This window comes from Sciurus carolinensis, chromosome 19 (assembly GCF_902686445.1).
Source record: "Sciurus carolinensis chromosome 19, mSciCar1.2, whole genome shotgun sequence".
In the NCBI taxonomy this organism is placed as follows: domain Eukaryota; kingdom Metazoa; phylum Chordata; class Mammalia; order Rodentia; family Sciuridae; genus Sciurus; species Sciurus carolinensis.
Genome location: NC_062231.1, coordinates 23,980,364 through 23,998,321, shown reverse-complemented (window position 1 = coordinate 23,998,321; position 17,958 = coordinate 23,980,364). Strand labels below are relative to the sequence as shown.

The following is a 17,958-nucleotide window of genomic DNA, read 5'->3' as shown; positions in this document are numbered from 1 at the left end:
TATTTCATGGTACTTTGTTTTAAATTTCCCTCTACGTTTCCCCACGGTATAAACATCTGGAGATCCTCATTTCTGTTTTTTATGGGATATTCTCTTCTAGGAACCCATGTGGGTTGAGAAACTGCTCTGTAATGAGGAACTCTTGCTTCCATTTGGATTTAATTTCACAGAAATATTGTCCCTACATTAAACAGCATGGAAATCACCTCTGGGAAGGAATCATCATCTCTGCGTTTGGAGGTGGTTGAAAGCACATCTGTCTTTTGTGTTTCACAGATCCTGATACAGCTCCAGCGATCCATGGTGTGGACATTATAAACAGCACATTAGTGAAAGTGTCCTGGTCAACAATCCCCAAGGACAGGGTGCACGGACATCTGAAAGGCTATCAGGTTTCTGTCACCGCTTTTCTTATTGTTCTCTTTGTGTCTTTCCTGAGAATATGAACCGATTCTGGAAGAAGCCAAAAGAGAATCTGCCACTGCAGTTGCTGTGTGGCACATCCCTGAAATCGCTCATGTTTTCATTGCAGATAAATTGGTGGAAAACGAAGAGTCTGTTGGATGGAAGAGCACATCCCAAAGAAGTGAACATCCTAAGATTCTCAGGACAGAGAAACTATGGCATGGTTCCCTCCCTAGATCCCTTCAGTGAATTTCACTTGACAGTCTTAGCCTATAATTCCAAAGGAGCTGGGCCAGAGAGTGAGCCTTATATATTTCAGACGCCGGAAGGAGGTAAGAAAATAACCAAGTAGGGGCTGTGGCTGTGGCTCAGTAGCATATGTGAGGCACCAGGTTTGATCCTCAGTGCCATGTGAAAATAAATAAATAACATAAAGGTATTGTGTCCATCTACAACTAAAAAAAAAAAAAAGAAAGAAAAGAAAAGAACCAAGTAGAATAATAGTAACAATGGTAATTGTCCAGTGGCTATATTAAACATGTCCTCCCCTGTACAGAGTTAATATGTACTTGATATGAGTTAACGCCTCAATTTCTGTAACGATTTTTAATCTAATGGGGCTTATTTAGGAATTTACCACTTTTACCAGTGTTCATTCCTGGTCTTGTGTTTTCTAGTACCTGAACAACCAGCTTTTCTCAAAGTCATCAAAGTCGATAAAGACACTGCTACTTTGTCCTGGGGACTACCTAAGAAACTAAATGGAAACTTAACTGGCTATCTATTACAGTACCAGATAAGTAAGTAGCAATTTGCATCAGGGTTAACTTGCTTGTATTTCATTTTTTTAACTAGAATATTTGGCATGCCGTTTTAAAGATCTGACAATCGCATAAGTCCATGGTTTGTAGGCTGCAATACTTACTTACCTTAGAGCACAGAGGTCTGTAAAGTCACTTGCAGGAATGTTTCAGCTCTCACCTGTTTTTATAAATAAAGTTTTATTAGAACATGGCCACGTCCACTTATGTACATAGTGCCTGTCAATGTTTTCTCACTAGATTGGCCAAGTTGAGTTGATGCAACAGAGGTCGCATGGTCCTCAGCATCTGAAATATTTACAGTCTAGCTGCTGGCTAGAAAACTTTGCAGACCTCGGTTCCAGAAGCACAACAATACACCAATGGGTGCCAGAAGATATACGTTTGCTGTTTAGTACTGTTTATAAGTAAGAGACCTTGGGAATTAAGAAACTTGATCAGGAACGGAGTTAGTCAGCAACATAAAGAAGATTCACAGCGCACACACGTAACTCCCACACTATACTCACTCACCTGCTGGAATGCATGATTCCGGTCTCAATCCTAAACATACCTGTGGGTGCAGAAAGCTTCTACCAGCATCACACTGGTTCAGGTAACAAGGAGAGGACCAACGTGTTGTCTCTGGACCACTAGTCAAAATAATCTCTGCCTACGTGCTTCTGTGCCATTAGATAGGAAATGTTTAAGCAGAATCAGATCAATTTGCAATCGTGGTACATCCTTACTCTAATAGTCTTCTAATCTAAGCATCATCTCAAAATGGAAATTAGGGACTTAGATCACAGAAAACTTAAGCAGTAGCTTATCGATGAGAATTTCAGAATTTGAGGATGTTAAATCCTATATGGTCAAAACAATAGAAGAAATCCAGTCTACTGGACTGAGAAAAGCCAGCCCATCAGAAAGCCCTGATGTGCTACACAGGCAGCACATAAAAATCTTGCAGCTTTATCTGCGACGGCTTCTACAGAGTTGGGAGCATGTATTTAGCAAGTTATAAGCAAGATTCGAATGGAAGCAGCATCTTAGCATTTTTGAATGCTTGCTCTGTAGCAAGATCATTACCAAGCACTCTGTCTGCATTATTTCATTAAAATAAAAAAAGAGAAAAACCAAACCATAAGATCTGTACCGTCACTATTTTCTTGGAATTGAGGCATATAAGAAACACTTATCTGGGGGCATATGTAACTTCATTGTAATTCAAGGAACATATGTACTTATTTGGTGACACACATTAAACTAGGAACCATATAATCGTTGTGTAAATTGTTCCTCCAGGAGAAGATTAAAAGTACTTAAGTCAAGGATACAATGAAAATAATGGGGGAAAGTTCATCATTTTTAATGGGTACTATGAAGGTGGCTGCCTCCTATATGGCAGAGTGATTAGGAGTGCAGTCTCTGGGGCCAAAAGATGATGGCTTATGCAAATCTCATTTGCCAATTACTGAATCTAGATCTGGGCAAAGTGTTTATTTTTGATAAATCTCAGTCATCCCCTGATGATCTGGTCAGCAATCACCTCTCCACCCTAAGATTGAATGAGTCGATAGATATGAATAATTAAAATGACTCCTTTGCGTAACACAAGTGTAAGTACCAGAAAACTCAGGGGCAGAGTCCCTCAAGGAATAGGAAGTGAGAGACGTCATTATCTGTGTTTATTTCTCTAGTCAACGACACCTCTGAGATTGGAGAATTAAATGCTATCAACATCACGACTCCAGCAAAGCCCAGCTGGCGTCTCTCAAACCTCAATGCAACTACCAAGTACAAGTTCTACTTGAGGGCTTGCACCTCCAAAGGCTGCGGCAAACCCATCACGGAGGAGAGCGCCACCCTGGGAGAAGGGAGTAAGTACCCCAGGCTTCTGCAGCCTGTGTCTTGGCGCGCCATAGCCCTGAAATGCACCAGGCACTCACTGGATATGAGGAAAGATGGCAGTCCAAATCCATCTGACCTTCTGTTTCCCAGGAGCATAGATAAACAATTTATTCCTACTGTGTGCACCGTTCACATTGACGATTTATAGATGTATGAACAGCAGCAATCAAACCCTAGCTGAGCACATACTAAGGCCAGGAACTGTCATTCTTAATGAAAATAGGAGACATGAAGCCATAAAATTACTCACAAGGTTGGTGGAGGGATATTTTTCTTTGGGTAATGTTTCCATACAGAAGAATATTTGTCTCTTGCCTCAATAGGCATTTTGCAACACAGAGATAATGTATCTTGTTTCCAGACCTTGATTCATATTGTGCATAATATATATGTCCATTTTATTTTACTGTCTGGTGGTCGATACCACCTTCCTGAATGGAAAGTGACTTGCCATTTATGGTTTCACTCGCAGGACAGTTCTCCTCCTTCAACTAGACTTTTCTTTTAGTTCCTACCTTATAACCACTTCCATTCCTGAATTATTTCTCCGGGTTACAATTTTAGCAGGGTTCTGCCTGAATTTTCTTGAACACCAATAGGCACCAACGGAGAAATAAACTGAGGAAGTAAAGGGAAAAGCATCAGAGGAACTGATGTATTCACTAAGACGTTAAAGAAAGAGAGACTTCTGAAGGGTGCAGTCTGGTCAGGGATGGGGGACTTGGTGGAAAAAGAATTGGTGGGAGTTGGAGACGGGAAATACATGCATTGGTTTGGTTTACCATGTAGCGATTGGCAAATATCCTTCTGTTCTAAATGCTTTTGCAAATTGTAGATTAGAAACAACAGGATCAAGGTAAGACATACCAAGAGGAGAAAACAGTAAAGGAGAAAATTAAATTGTCTTTTATTTATTAAAGATATTTTAAGAAATAGACAAGAGATTGTGAGTCACCATAAATCAGCAAGTTTCCACCTCTTCTTGTTTCTACTTTATTTTTTTAATAAAAGTTTTATCTTCTCCCCAGAATCCTCAAACCCTTGCCCCTCCCTTACATAGGAAGAGGATATACATTCAGATAACCCCCAAAAGCATCCTAAAATTATCCCCAGGGGAGAATTGAACACCAAGTGAAATGAACTGATTTCTCGTCTCACACGAGTTAAACTAACTTCAAGAGGATGATTGGACACTTTCTAGTAACTAAAAGATCTTATTTCTCAGGGATTCAAACTGGTATCGAGGGTTCCATTCAGAGAAAATAAGTTGAAATAGTAGCCACCTAAATAAGTCATCTAAATATATCTAAATAAATTCCATATTTAAAAAATATTTTTATTTGTTCTAATTAGTTGCACATGACAGTAGAATGCATTTATACATTTTGATAGATCATAAATAAATGGAGTGTCATCTCTCACTTTTCTGATTGTACATAATGTAGAATCATATCAGTCATGTAGTCACATATGCACATGAGGTGATAAATTCCATATTTCTTAAAAACAGATTTTAAGGCACATAATCATTGTTTGATAGAAACAGGAACATGATATTAGTGAGAAATTCTAGTCTGATTCTTGCCAGTTTGCAGCATAAGAGAAAAAAAATCACAAAGCTGCCTTAGATGTCCCACATTCTAGCACACATGTTGGAAAATTTGGGCTGGGTTCCATTCCTGTTTGACAAATTGGGGTGTGGAGAGTGGAAATGTTTTTTTGTGTGAGTTTAACTGGTGCTACAGCTTTTCTGCAAACTAAAGAGGTACCTAATGTGCTTGAGTGTCTTAAAGCAGATTTCTTCACTGTTTTATGTGTCGGTAATATGAAAATGTTCTTTACTAGTGTGTTTATGCTCTTTTTCAGGAATCTTCATTTTCAGTTATCCAACTCCTGATCCCTTCCCCACTTGACACTGATTTCTCTTCTATAGGCATATCTTTGGTGTTTACAGGGAAAAAAGTTGTCATTTTTTTTTTTTCCCGTTGGATTTCAACATGATCGTTGCAAAAAGTATATCCGCTGAGAGATGCATCTTGGTATCATTTGAGGCTCAAAAAATGATACCTTTTGTGCAAATTGGAATCTACTTCTGCATGTCCGTCTTCTTGCTCTGCCTAGATAGCACATTTTAAGATGATTTGGTGCTTATTCATACTGTGTGGTGTAATAGATATGCATTTTTAAAAAATGTTCTCTGGTTTCTGTTCCAGTTTTCTGGTGACTCCCATTTCATAATCTGAGAGAGGAAACAATGAAGTTAATTAGAAATATAATTTTGTGTCATTAGTTGTTTCAATAAATCATATGCTTTTCTCTAATTTTCAAAAGCTTGCCCTGTTTAACATTATGCTAATATTTCTCTTTTTCCAAGGTCAAAATTGATTGCATCCTATTTCAAAGTTGATTAATCTTAAAGGCTTTGCTCAGCTATGTAACTGACCTTACGTTCTCCATGGTGCCACTTTAAATAAGGCCCTTCTGTTATTCAGTAACTATATAAGCAATTTTTAGTCTATGGTGAAGTTATAATCAAATATTGAGCGTAACGTATACCCATTTGAAACAGTTTCATGAGTCCTTATATTCTAAAAAAAAAAAAAAAAAAAAAAAGAAAGAATTTATTTCATGTATAAATTGTTAAAGCTTTCAGGTGTGCATTTATAATATTAAGTTGATTCCTAGCAAAACTATGTATTAAATACAAAAATATTTTGCCTGTTTGGTTGCAAGATCAAAATTTATGTGTATGTTTAATTAAAGTTGACTCATTTTTCATCTGTTACCCTGAGATTTTACCATTAATGTATTGACATATTGATAATTCTTTTTGGAAAATTATTAATTTCTCACACCACTCTCAAAATGTCAGTGAAACCATTTCATTTAAATGTACCTATAAACCTGCACTTTAAGTGGCTTAAATTTCTACTAATTTCAAATATTTAATATATAACCATATTCTGATGCCATTCCATCAGTATTTATGGATATCAAGTCAAAATGAATACATATGTATTTATATGTATATATGCATGTGTATATACCTTTATGTACATATTTAATATAGTTATTTAATATTTAGTCATTATAAATATATTTAATTAAAATCATTAGGTCAACAGGCCTTCTTCATTAAACCACTAGATCTCTGAAAATCCAAATTGCACATTACACTGTATCACTTCTTTAAGTCTGTGTTTGGGTTTGAACCCTTCACATGAGCAGGCAGATTTATAGACCATTCCATCCACCATTTATCATCTCAGGTGACCATGAATTCAGCTCATTTCATTTATTCATTTTCAGCATATTAAAAAGCAAAGTCTTGAAAAGCTGATAGTCTCATTCATTCAATTATTCAAGACCTAGTTAAGAACATGCAATGCTGCAGTGGCTTTATTTTTCATCTCAAATAACAGTATTTTTTACCTGTCATATCCTGCCTTTCAGTGATGACAATTCATATGATTTCACTGTGTACCTTTCTTAGGTGAAGGTGTCAGGAAGATAACAGAAGGAGTAAATCTTACTCAAAAGATTCACCCCGTAGAGGTATTTGAGCCGGGAGCGGAACATATAGTTCACCTAATGACTAAGAATTGGGGTGATAACGATAGCATTTTTCAAGATGTAATTGAGACGAGAGGGAGAGGTGAGAAATGAGCTTCTGCTTGGGGTAGTCTTAGGCCGTGCACCCGTGTCCTGTGAATTGATTGCACATACATTCATCTTAAAGGCAAAACTATAGAGTCCATTTGCTATAAAAGCCATAATTTCAATTTTTATTGCCATAGCATTTTAAAATGATCAAAAATGAAAAACACACCCCCCCCCCACAGTGGTTCAGTTTCTCCCTTATGGTTTCTATCAGATTCGTTGCCTAAAAAATATCTCCTGCTAATTAACACGTGTGAATAACAAAAACTAAAAAGAAGAGAAGGCCCAAATCCAAATCCGCAGAGGCTCGGCGTCCTCCTGCTCCTAACCCGGGCCTCTCCGCTGTCCTTACCCTCTGCTGCTTCCCTGCCTCCACGCTCCTCTTTGGTTTTCCTTCCTCAGAATCAGAGCAACTTATAAAAGGCCCTTTCTTAATAATGTAGGGGGGTTCGTTAGCGTCCCCCCACGAGAAGGTCCTTCAGATCACTTTTCTTCTGGGATCATTCAAAGGAAAAGTAATGTTGATGTTATTTTGTTTATTTAAAAAAGAATCTGATTTCCCCCCAAATTACATGAGGTATACATCCTCTTCCGGGCGTTGAGCACTGTGGCTTCTCTTTCTGCGGCAGAATATGCTGGCTTGTACGAGGACATCTCCACTCAGGGCTGGTTTATTGGACTGATGTGTGCTGTTGCCCTCCTCACGCTAATGCTGTTGACTGTCTGCTTTGTGAAGAGGAATAAAGGGGGCAAGTATTCCGGTAAGACTCTGTCTTCCCGTGGGTTTCAGTTCATCCAAGCGTGTTTCAATTCATCTGGAGGTGTTCTGCAGGAACCTTTTTGTTTTTTTTAATTTTATTGTTTTCTTGCACATCAGAGTGAAACTTCCATGAGCAAATTTGATAGACAGTATATGTGAGGGAAACTATGGCTTCATTTGCTAAAGAAAATGTATGGTCTATAATATCATCTCTAAGGAATTACTTGCTTTTTGTTTCTACTGTTTAAAACAGGTTCTAACCAGGTGTGTAATAATTCCAAGCTTTTATTTTCTATCCATCAACTCTCTGACATATCAAGAACACATATTAATAAATCACATGTGCTTTTTATTTTTTTTGATTTAATTTTTATTAGTGCATCCTCATTATACATGATAGTGGGGGGTTCATTATTATATGCACCTAGCGTCATGGGGTCACCATCTCCTATGCACCTAGGCATTCCGGGGTTGCTCTCATCCATGTAAATCAAATCATTGGGTCACAATCATACATACACATAGCATCGTATGGTCACTTTCAATCCCCCAGGGCTTCCCTTTGCCTCCTCCTCCCTCCCCTGGTCTGCTTTCTCTCCTGGTTTCCCTTCTATTTTCATGAGATGCCCCCCCCCCAATTCATTCATTCATATTCTCTCTCTCTCTCTCTCTCATCTCTAGCTTCCACACATGATAGAAATGTCCGGAGAAGGGACCCATCTCTACTCTGCTTCTATATACATACAAGACTCTGACATTTAGTGCTAGTGCATTCTGGAACACAGACTCCACTAGTTCATATTAACAGTTAGCTATTGCGTTGAGGTCGCCATGTATGCATAAAACCATGTGGCTTCTTACCATGACCTCTGCTGAGTGCCCCACCTCTTGAAGTGATGGTGTATTTGATAAAAACAGAAAGCATTCTAGTTGTTGATAAAAATGTTTGCTTTTATTTTAACTGTCTTCAACTTTCAAACTTATTTTGACTTTTTTCAGAGGCACATATTATCATAATTTAATTTTGCATCGATTTCATGGTGCTTTTTATAGGAGGGAAGGTTTAGATCACACAGCTCTTGGTATGATGATATTCAGATATGTGAAAGGTTTTTTATTGGCATGTGGTTCCTCCAGCAAATGTTCTTTGGGAATCCATCATGTACTTAGAACCATCTAGGGCACGGTTTCTCAGGTTTTATAAAATTCCATGGATAATTTGTGTTGTTATACATCTCAGTTTTTCCTCTGAATTATGAATTACATTCATGATGACTAATGAATATTATAGGTATTTCACTGGAAACTTTGAAGAGACTTAGCTTTCCCATTTGAGTATCCTCAACAAATACCCATTCATGAATTGCAGACTCTTTCATTTTTAAAGAACTTCCTCAAATCTGCCCTTAAAAGAAAAAGCAGTAGCCCTTGGTAATTTGAAGTTGAGACAATTTTAGTAAGAGAGTGAAAAAGAGTAATTAAATGATTGATTTCTTTTATACATGTTGGTTTCATGACAGATCTAATAGGGCATTTTCAAAATTTTTGAATAGTAAAGTGAATATTAATAAATTTGATCTTCATCAAGGGACCAGTCTGAAGTGGAGTCTTTTGAGATGTGTGGCCCATATAATATCGAGTAGTCTCATGAAGATCTGTAGATGCTGCCAGCACAGTGAAAACCATGTAGGACCCAGATAATTCCTTTTTTAAAATTTTTGTTTAAATAAACAGGTAATGATGTGTTGTAGATATTACCACAGAAAAAAACTTTTATCACCTGTTTCAGAAAATCTTGAATTGGGCTGTTTTTTTCGACTCACCACCGTTCAACCTCACTACCAAAATGTTGTGGGCCAATGTTTTTGCATTATCCACACCCCCACTTTTTTTTTTTTTTTTTTCAGTGAAAGAAAAGGAAGATTTACACCCAGATCCGGAAGTTCAGTCTGTGAAAGATGAAACTTTTGGTGAATACAGGTAAATGTAACCTTCCTTTTTCAAAATGCACATATTCATCAAATTTACTAAATGTGCAATAAAAGGGTTTCTTTTTAAAGCATTTTTACAGGACTGTATTGTAATGCCTTTATGAAGAGTACTTTGCATGGGTAGCATCTACTTAAGTGTTTGGGCAGGTAATGGAGGGGTGTGGAGAACCAGGTCCTGGGGGAAATGTGCATTAGGACACGCCCAGAAACTGCCTGTAACACAGGGACACTGTAGTTACTTGACTGGAATGTCTGCTTGGAGTGGCTGAATCATCTTAAAACCACTCTGAGCACGGCCACAGTGAACCTGGGTCACATTCACTCTGTATCCACAGACACATGCATATACAAAGGTATCCATGCACCCACAAAGGTAAATAGCTTACAAACCCAGTCTTCTAGGTGACCTGAATCTGTGAGGGAAAGATACTTACAGAGGCAAATAACTCTAATTAACTAATTACATAAAAGGGAACAATTGTTTCTACCTGGGAGGAATTCTGGAGGAAGAGATATCCAAAAGAGAGAAGCTCGCCCTTAACAGATGAGGAGACTATGTCACAGTAGCTACTGGGCAGAGCTGCGACAACTGTGTGAAGGTGTAAAAGGGAGCCATCGTAGGAGAAAGAGCAAGAAGTGAAGGACAAAGTAGGTGGCTCTCCAGGAAGTTTTAGGACTCCTCTTTCAGCCAGGTGTGGTAGTGCCTGCCTGTGATCGGGGTGACTAGGTAGGAGGATTGCAAGTTTAAAGTCAACCTGCTCAACTCGAGATTCTGTATCAAAATAAAAAGCAAAAATAGTGGGGTTGTAGTTCAGTGGGAAAGCAATCCTGGGTTCAGTGCCTAGTACTGAGTAGGGGGTGGGAAATAAACAGAGCACTTCCTCCAACTATGCCCCACCTGCCTACGTTTACCACCCACTAGTGCATTCAAATCATTCATCCATCAAGTGGATTAATCCACTGATGAGATTATAGCTTTCATGATCTAATAACTTCACCTCTAAAGATTCCTGCATTGCCACAGGAGCAGTCCCAGGGACACCTTATATACAACCTACAGTAAGCACAGCTTACTCTTGGTCATGTCATCACTTAGGAGCACCAGGGGCTGGATCAGGATCCAGGGTCCACACAGCAGTGGAAACAGAAGCTGGGAGATGGAGCTCTGTCTCTACATCTCCCTCTTGGAAGTGACACCTGTCAACTTTGCTTACTTTTCTTTGCCACCACCAAGTTACCTGTGCAGAGGAATAACTCTGAGTGGGCTGGGAAGTACCACCCTGACGTCTTCCCAGAAGGCCAAGGTTAGATGTTTGATGGACAGCGCTGATGAGACCACCCATAGTACTCTCTGTGTTTATATTATGTTTTTTCTTAATCATTGCTTTTTCAAGTTTTATAAATTGATTTTATCTGATTTCTATCTTTATAATACCAGTTGGTACTTTAAAAAAAAATCCTGATAAGAAATTTAGAAAATCGTAGCCCTTGATAATTTGCTAACTCCACTTGCTTCTCTTGAAAGATAAAACCCACCCCATAAATAGACTTACAGTATTTATGTTTTAAAAATCCCAGCCTTTTCTTCTTTCCTTTTCAATATATCATATCTGAAATTTTTTAACTTTATTAGTTGGTTAACTTAAACAAAAATGAAAAATTTTGGAAGGACATGGAGAATGTAAAGATCAAAAGTAAAGGCAGAAGATGAAGGCTTGAAATGTAGGATCTCCAAAAATTCATGAAGCAAGAGAAGTAGCCAAATGTCAGTCCATTTGGGCTGCTCTCAAAAAATACCGTAAACTAAGTGTCTTTTCCCAGTTATGGTGGCTGGAAAGTCTAAGGTCAAGGTCATGTTGGGTGAGAGTCAACTTTCTTATTCTCATGTGATACCTTCTCCCATGTCCTCACATGATGGAGGGAGCAGGGGGTTCTCTGGACCTTTCTTAGGACGTTAATCCTGTTCACAAGGCTCCAACCTCATGACCGATCAATCACCTCTCAGTTCATTGTGTGAATTTAGGGGGTTCGCAGACTTTGAGACCATGGTGCCTCTGTGTATGTCAGTAGGTTGAATCTCCGCCTGTCCCAGACAAGCTCCTGAATTTAAGAGCAGCAGAAGTGTCATGAGTGACAGAAGATCATTTATCTGTTTCTATAAGCGTGGGTGTGTTAGGGTCCAGTATTGACTGGTCCCCGCTATCGACTGATCCCCAGAGAGTCAAAGTGCACACACGGTAATGCAAGACACACAACGAGATTTTATTGCAAGCTCGAGCCTGGACCGCAACCTGCCTCTCAGACCATTGCAATGGCTGAGTGGGGAGCGGCCCCGAGGGGCGAGAAAGCCCTCTATTTAAGGGATTTCCAAGCATTCACACACAAAGACCTGTACGTTATTGGTTAACATTTGAACAGCTAAACATTAGTCCTCCTCTGGTTGGGTCCTGCCAATCTATTTGATTCTCACTGGGTCCCGCCAGAGCTGAACGGTCCTAGAGGAAGAAGGGAGGAGGGAAGGGGTGAACTATGCAGGAGATGAGTCGGGGTTAGGCCCCCCTGTCCTTGATAGATAAGGTTTCCAGGCAGCTGCACATTCCTCAGACAAATATCTCTTAACAATCTCGATAAGCACGGGGGCCCAGCAGCCCTGGTTCTTGAGGGTGCAGTCACAACTGCCTGCATCCTGGTGATTAAGACAGTTAGCTGCACAGATATCACCCTGTTCTCAACAGGTGCACCTGGCTTGGGACTTTCTCACTGTTGATTTGCCAAGGTGTCCTGTGGGCTTCTTGCACCTACCTGTCTTCCATGCTAATGTGAATGCCCGAAGAACTCTGGCCAGTGGGTCTTGCTCTCGGTGCATATGAATACTAGATTCTGCTGAAATCTTCTTTTCTATGTTCTAGCGACAGTGATGAGAAACCTCTTAAAGGAAGCCTCCGGTCCCTCAACCGGGATATGCAGGCCACAGAAAGTGCTGACAGCTTGGTCGAGTATGGAGAAGGAGACCACGGTCTCTTCAATGAAGATGGATCGTTCATTGGCGCTTACACTGGATCCAAGGAGAAGGGATCAGTGGAGAGCAACGGAAGTTCCACGGCCACATTCCCGCTGCGAGCATGAAAGCTGCACCCGCGACCCAGCCCACCCCCACCTTCCATAGTCGTCTGTCCAAGGGAGCAAGAACTTTCAGGGAGGGGTAGAAACAAGTCGGCAGATGGCATCCAGAAAACACCCACATGCCGCGGATGGGTGGAGAGGAAGATGAAACACCAAACACTTCAGGCCATGTTTGATTTTTGCTTTTCTTTCCAGGTGCTCAAAATGCAGAACACACAACAGATCCTGTGTTTAGATCCACCTCAAGTGAATCCAAAGCACCCCCTGAGCACCCCGCATCCACCCCATCTTCCTGTTCAGTGTGTGCAGTGATTGGCTGCCTTTGGGTTTATCTCTGTGTACACATTTATTGTGTTCAGTCTCTGAGAACTGTCTAGTGACTTGGCTTCACGGCAGGTTAAAAGATCCTAAGCACACCAGTTATTTAAAAATGTAAAAAGAAATATGAATATCTTATTAAAACGGTTCCTGGAATATATACAGTCTAAATTTATTATTTAAATTTTAGTAGCAAAAGTCTTAGGTGAAAAAGCAATGAGTATTTATTGAATTCCTAACTCTTTGCCCAGAGATGGTCATGTTTAAATAGAGTTATAGTGTTTTTAATTTTGGTATAATTTTTTAAAAAGTTTTTGTCCGTTATAACATTCACAAGCATCTTCGTTTCTCGTTTATTTTTTATCTTTATTTTATTTTATTTTTCTGGCACTAACTTCAGCTTGAAAGTCGCAGTGGTCACAAGGTTATTGTGAAGAAGAACAGGTGTAATGTGTCCCTGGTTCTGGATTCTAGTAGGTATTTCTATTTAATTTCTTCATTTCCAAGTTGATCAGTTTGACCTTTTTTCTTTATGTGATGGTATACTTGCATATATTTCATGAATGCATTGTACATATTATGTTAATATTTCCACAATTTAAAAAATAGATGTGTTTTATTTTGGAGTTGGAAAAAGAACCTGAACAGGCATGCCTATACAGATAGAATATATAGTTAGTTGCCGTCTTCCCTATTCCAAGCTCCTGCCAGTAACCTGAGCTTCCTGAAGATTTTGTATGAAGCCTTTGGGTTTTATTCTTTTACCGTGTTTTACCAACAGTCTCCAAATAAAAGCTCATATAAATATTGAGGGCAATGTTTTCCTATTTTTCAAAATAAATTTTTGTTGTTCAGTGTTCTCCTGTCCCAGTCCCCCAACAAAGAAAAACTATTGAGAGTGGACATTCCTATATGTAGATGTGTCTAAATCACATTTTAAATGCATTTATAGTGAGATTTTTTTTTTTCCTTCTCTGTATTTTCCTTCTTTCAAAGTCAGTGCAAATTCAGGGGATTTATTTCCTGGCATGTGGGCTACTAGTCCTTTGAAAATAATATATGGAAATGTTTTAGAAGTGGTATGAAGGACTGTTCACACAGATCAGTAAACTTGAGTGTTCAACTTCACGTTTAATAGAAACATTTTTAACCTCACCCTGAAAGAATTAAGTATTTAAAGGAAATTGATTCACAGATGTTACTTTATTTTTTAAACTATAATTATTTAATGTGTACTGTTAATTCTCAAACTTTGGTTTATGTGATCCATTATGTATCTGGGGGACCCAACCCAGAGACATTGATATTGGCTGAGGAAGTCATGTGCATGGAGTAATTGTGTTTTTAATTGTGTGTCCTGCAAACACACTGGCAGGAGATGCAAGTCTTGCTTAAAACCCTCTTTCCTGGGCTGGGAATCGACCACCCCCCTGGAAGTAAACATCCAGAGGGGCAGATATCTGGTCCCCCACCCATGTGATTGCAAGGGTCCTCGCATCTGTCAGTGCAGCTTGAGGGCATCACCAGCTGATTTCTAAGGCACAGCTTTCATGGAAGGGGAATCCTCACGTACTGATTTATCGGAGAGGCATTGGTGATGCTCAGCTTCTGACCAGGTAAACTCTCTGGAACTCTCAATTCTGCCATTATTGAATTCCTCTCCTTAACCATCCACTGAGAAGTGGTTTTAAGAAGATCTTGTGGGTTGGAAATAATGTCCAAAGGGTGAGAAGTAGCTCCATTAGAAATGTTATGATCTTAAGTCAGAAGTGAATGCACATATTGAAATGTTGGTTCTTCTCAGACTTCATTGTTCTTTAGCTGAGAACAATGTGCCTAATTATCTTCTCAGAGTGGTCGAAACTGACAGACATGTTGGTTCACGCCTGTCTTGTGCACTGTCTGTTGCCTCTTCTCAATACAATTCGGCTTTTCCTAGAAACCTTCTTCATGACAGTCCATGACTTGCCCTGGTTTTATATATGAAATTATATTATTTATGTGTTTTAAGAATCAGGATCAGTTTTAAATGAAAAAAAAATCAAGTAGGTTAAAGTGGATTTTATTCTTTTCCTTCAGAAAATGAGTAACAGAATCTGTGATATGCACTGTTGGTTATACATAGGCAATAATTATTTGCAAAATGCCCACTGTAAGAGCAGCCAGTACCTAGAATTCTGTCCTTCATTGGGTTTACTTTCTCTGGCATACTGTCCGTGTGACTTTAATGTGATCGAGTGCATATAATCTCAAGGATTGTGGATGGGGACAGCCTCCCAGAGAGCCTGTCCAAGGGCCAAGCAAATCCTTCTCTTCTTCCTGGTTCCAGCATCTGATTTTGTACATCAACTTAGACAAGTTGCTTAACTCCTTTGCTTCAAACTCTCAACTACAAAGTGCTAATGATCTTTGTCACAGGGTGTTCTTTTTTATGAATATAAATTTGCAAGTGATAAAAGCTAAGATGCCTTTTAACTTCATCAACAAACCTGTAATGAATTATGTAATCTAAAAGTCACTCCCCACACACCAACTCAACATTTTTCCTGCAAGCACATAAATATATTTTTATAGAAGAACAACTCTACAGAAAAAAAAAATAAAATAAAATAAATCTACTGCTCACTGAGTGGTACGATTTGCACATGCCATTGAAAATTATTAATCAGAAGAAAATTAAGCAGGGTCTTTGCTATACGAAAGTGTTTTTCCACTAATTTTGCATGCATATTTATAAGAAAATGTGAATTTGGTGAATTTATTCTGTTGGTATAAAGGCATCTGATATTTTAGATGTACCCATGTTTATAAAAGTGTAGAGCACAATGAAATTATGCTGGAAGTCGCAAATAATATTTTTTCCTATTTTATATTCATGGAAGAGATGAGCTAAAGAGAAAACAATAATGAGAATGTTGGTGTGTTTTTCTAAGCATCTGAAACGTAAATTGCCAATTGAAACCCTAAAGATGTTTACATGCCTTTAAGATATCATTCTTGTAACAGTTTTAAATTGATTATCATGGGATTGGGTTTGTAATCTGTGGTAGTCCATATCCTGGTGTTCCTATAGTGTAATAAGGAGGGCTGAGCCAAAGCTTATTTTATTTTGTATCCTAAATTGTTTGATTACATCATCAGAAGAGATAAGGGTAGATAGAGGAGGTTCCTCCCCAATTTCCATTTTTTTTTTTACTTAGGTCAATATTCACAGTAGAACTTTATTGAAATGTGTTTGTATTGTAGGTGGTGTTTGTATTATGCTTCTGACTATGTATGGTTCAAAAATATTTTCACTACACATGAATTCAGCTTTCAAAATAAAAGTTCAACTTCATGTACTCTAGAGATGTTTGCGTTGTTTTCTATCCATTTCAGAAGAATCAGATTACATATCAGCCCTAACTCCAGTTGCTGCTGATTCTATTAATTAACAAAGTATAAGTGAGGTGTGAGCAAAGTGCTCTGAAATACTGTTTTTACAAGTGGACGACTTGACATCACCATTATGTGGAAAATGTAAGGTCAATAAAGTTTATACTTAAACACATATAACCTTAAGATGAATGTATATTCATATGTTTATTTTTTTTTCAAGAAAATGACCAATATGTTATGCTTTCAAATATGGCTAGCTGATATTTTTCACAGTGTTTTAGGGTTGGCTCAGTAGACAATCTCTTGAAAATCTTGATCCTCAAAAATCTTTTATCTGTACTAAGAATCTTACATGCATGCTCACATTGAGCCTTGGACTAACCTTTGGCTTTAGAATTGGGGCACAAGAAGGCTGAATAACTTGACGTTACCATTGTGAGGGAGAACTAGAAATTAAACCCAGGGCTATAGACTCCAAAATCAGGTCAATAACCATTATAATACATATTTTTCATTCTTCCTCTCCTTCACATCCTCTTAAAGAATGCTAAAGAATGGTGTGTTTCATTTGATACTGACTTATTGATTATGTTTACAAACTTCGTGGTTTTAAGCTATGTGGTCAAGATATACAATAGGGGAAATAATCTATACTTGAGAAAACAATTGTATATGCGTAGTCTGCAGAGTAGCAATTCAGAAAAATTCTTCTAAATGAATCACAAACATCTCAGCATATTCCACTCACTTCTATGAGAAACTGAAAAAAAAAAAACTGTTCCAGAAATACTTTCACCAATTGCTGTCCTGAATATTTCTAGGATGATCATTTTGTGTTCTAGCAAAAACCAAAATATTCAATGGGACCCCTCTATTCTTTTTCTATTCTCACTTGATACCCCCCCAAAATACAATACAGAGTAACTTTCCAAGGACATTCAGTATAGTAAGTTGCTAAGCTATGTTAATACCATGGGGTTTATATCATTCTTATGACAGTCACAGTGTGAGCAATATCTTGTACTATATATAATAAGCAAACTAAAAGAAGGAAATTGCCAGATATTACCTTAAAAAGAAAATACACTCTGCAACAACTCAGATATGTGAATTCTGCAAACAGTTGGGGGAAAATGTTCTTTGGGTGTATTTATAACAGAAAGAAAAATCTAGAATTTGCCATAGTAATTATTTATATAATTGTTTTCCAAAGGAGGTTTCTTGCATCACATTATTTTTCATCAAAATACTTTGGAAATGCTGGTAAAAACAAATTAATACATTTGCTACATTACAAATTGCCAAGAGACTATGTCATTCTGAGACTTCTGAGATCCTGCAGCTGTCTGCAGACTCAACCTTAGGTGTCTGTCCCACTCTACTGAAACCCCTAACATATCTAGTCCACCTAAGATGTTGATTGACCGGTGCAGACAGATGACTTAAATTTATTTTCAGTACAGTACACTTCTGAGAACTGAGGTGTTATATGTGAATTTCTACTTACCTTTTTCTGATGCCTAAAATATATTTTAAACTCGGTGTTTTAAAAGGGAGTGCATGCTTTTACTCTCCCAAATCTGTTTTTTCCCAAAATGTGCACTTCAGTGAA

General features: G+C 38.3%; 1 protein-coding gene across 7 annotated transcripts in view; it reads left to right on the top strand.

Moving 5' to 3' along the window:
• The window catches only part of Chl1 (cell adhesion molecule L1 like), a 207,426-nt gene extending 191,112 nt beyond the window's left edge, over positions 1–16,314 (top strand). For 6 of the 7 annotated variants that reach the window (XM_047534650.1, XM_047534652.1, XM_047534647.1 and 3 more), the window contains 8 exons: positions 277–392; positions 533–737; positions 1,083–1,205; positions 2,906–3,085; positions 6,610–6,771; positions 7,406–7,537; positions 9,444–9,516; positions 12,437–16,314. In XM_047534650.1, coding sequence (XP_047390606.1) covers positions 277–392; positions 533–737; positions 1,083–1,205; positions 2,906–3,085; positions 6,610–6,771; positions 7,406–7,537; positions 9,444–9,516; positions 12,437–12,653 — 1,208 coding nt within the window. In that variant the 3' untranslated portion in view covers positions 12,654–16,314. The remainder of the gene's footprint in view (positions 1–276; positions 393–532; positions 738–1,082; positions 1,206–2,905; positions 3,086–6,609; positions 6,772–7,405; positions 7,538–9,443; positions 9,517–12,436) is intronic. The other variant, XM_047534653.1, reaches the window with a different exon arrangement.
• Positions 16,315–17,958: the final 1,644 nt, after the last annotated feature.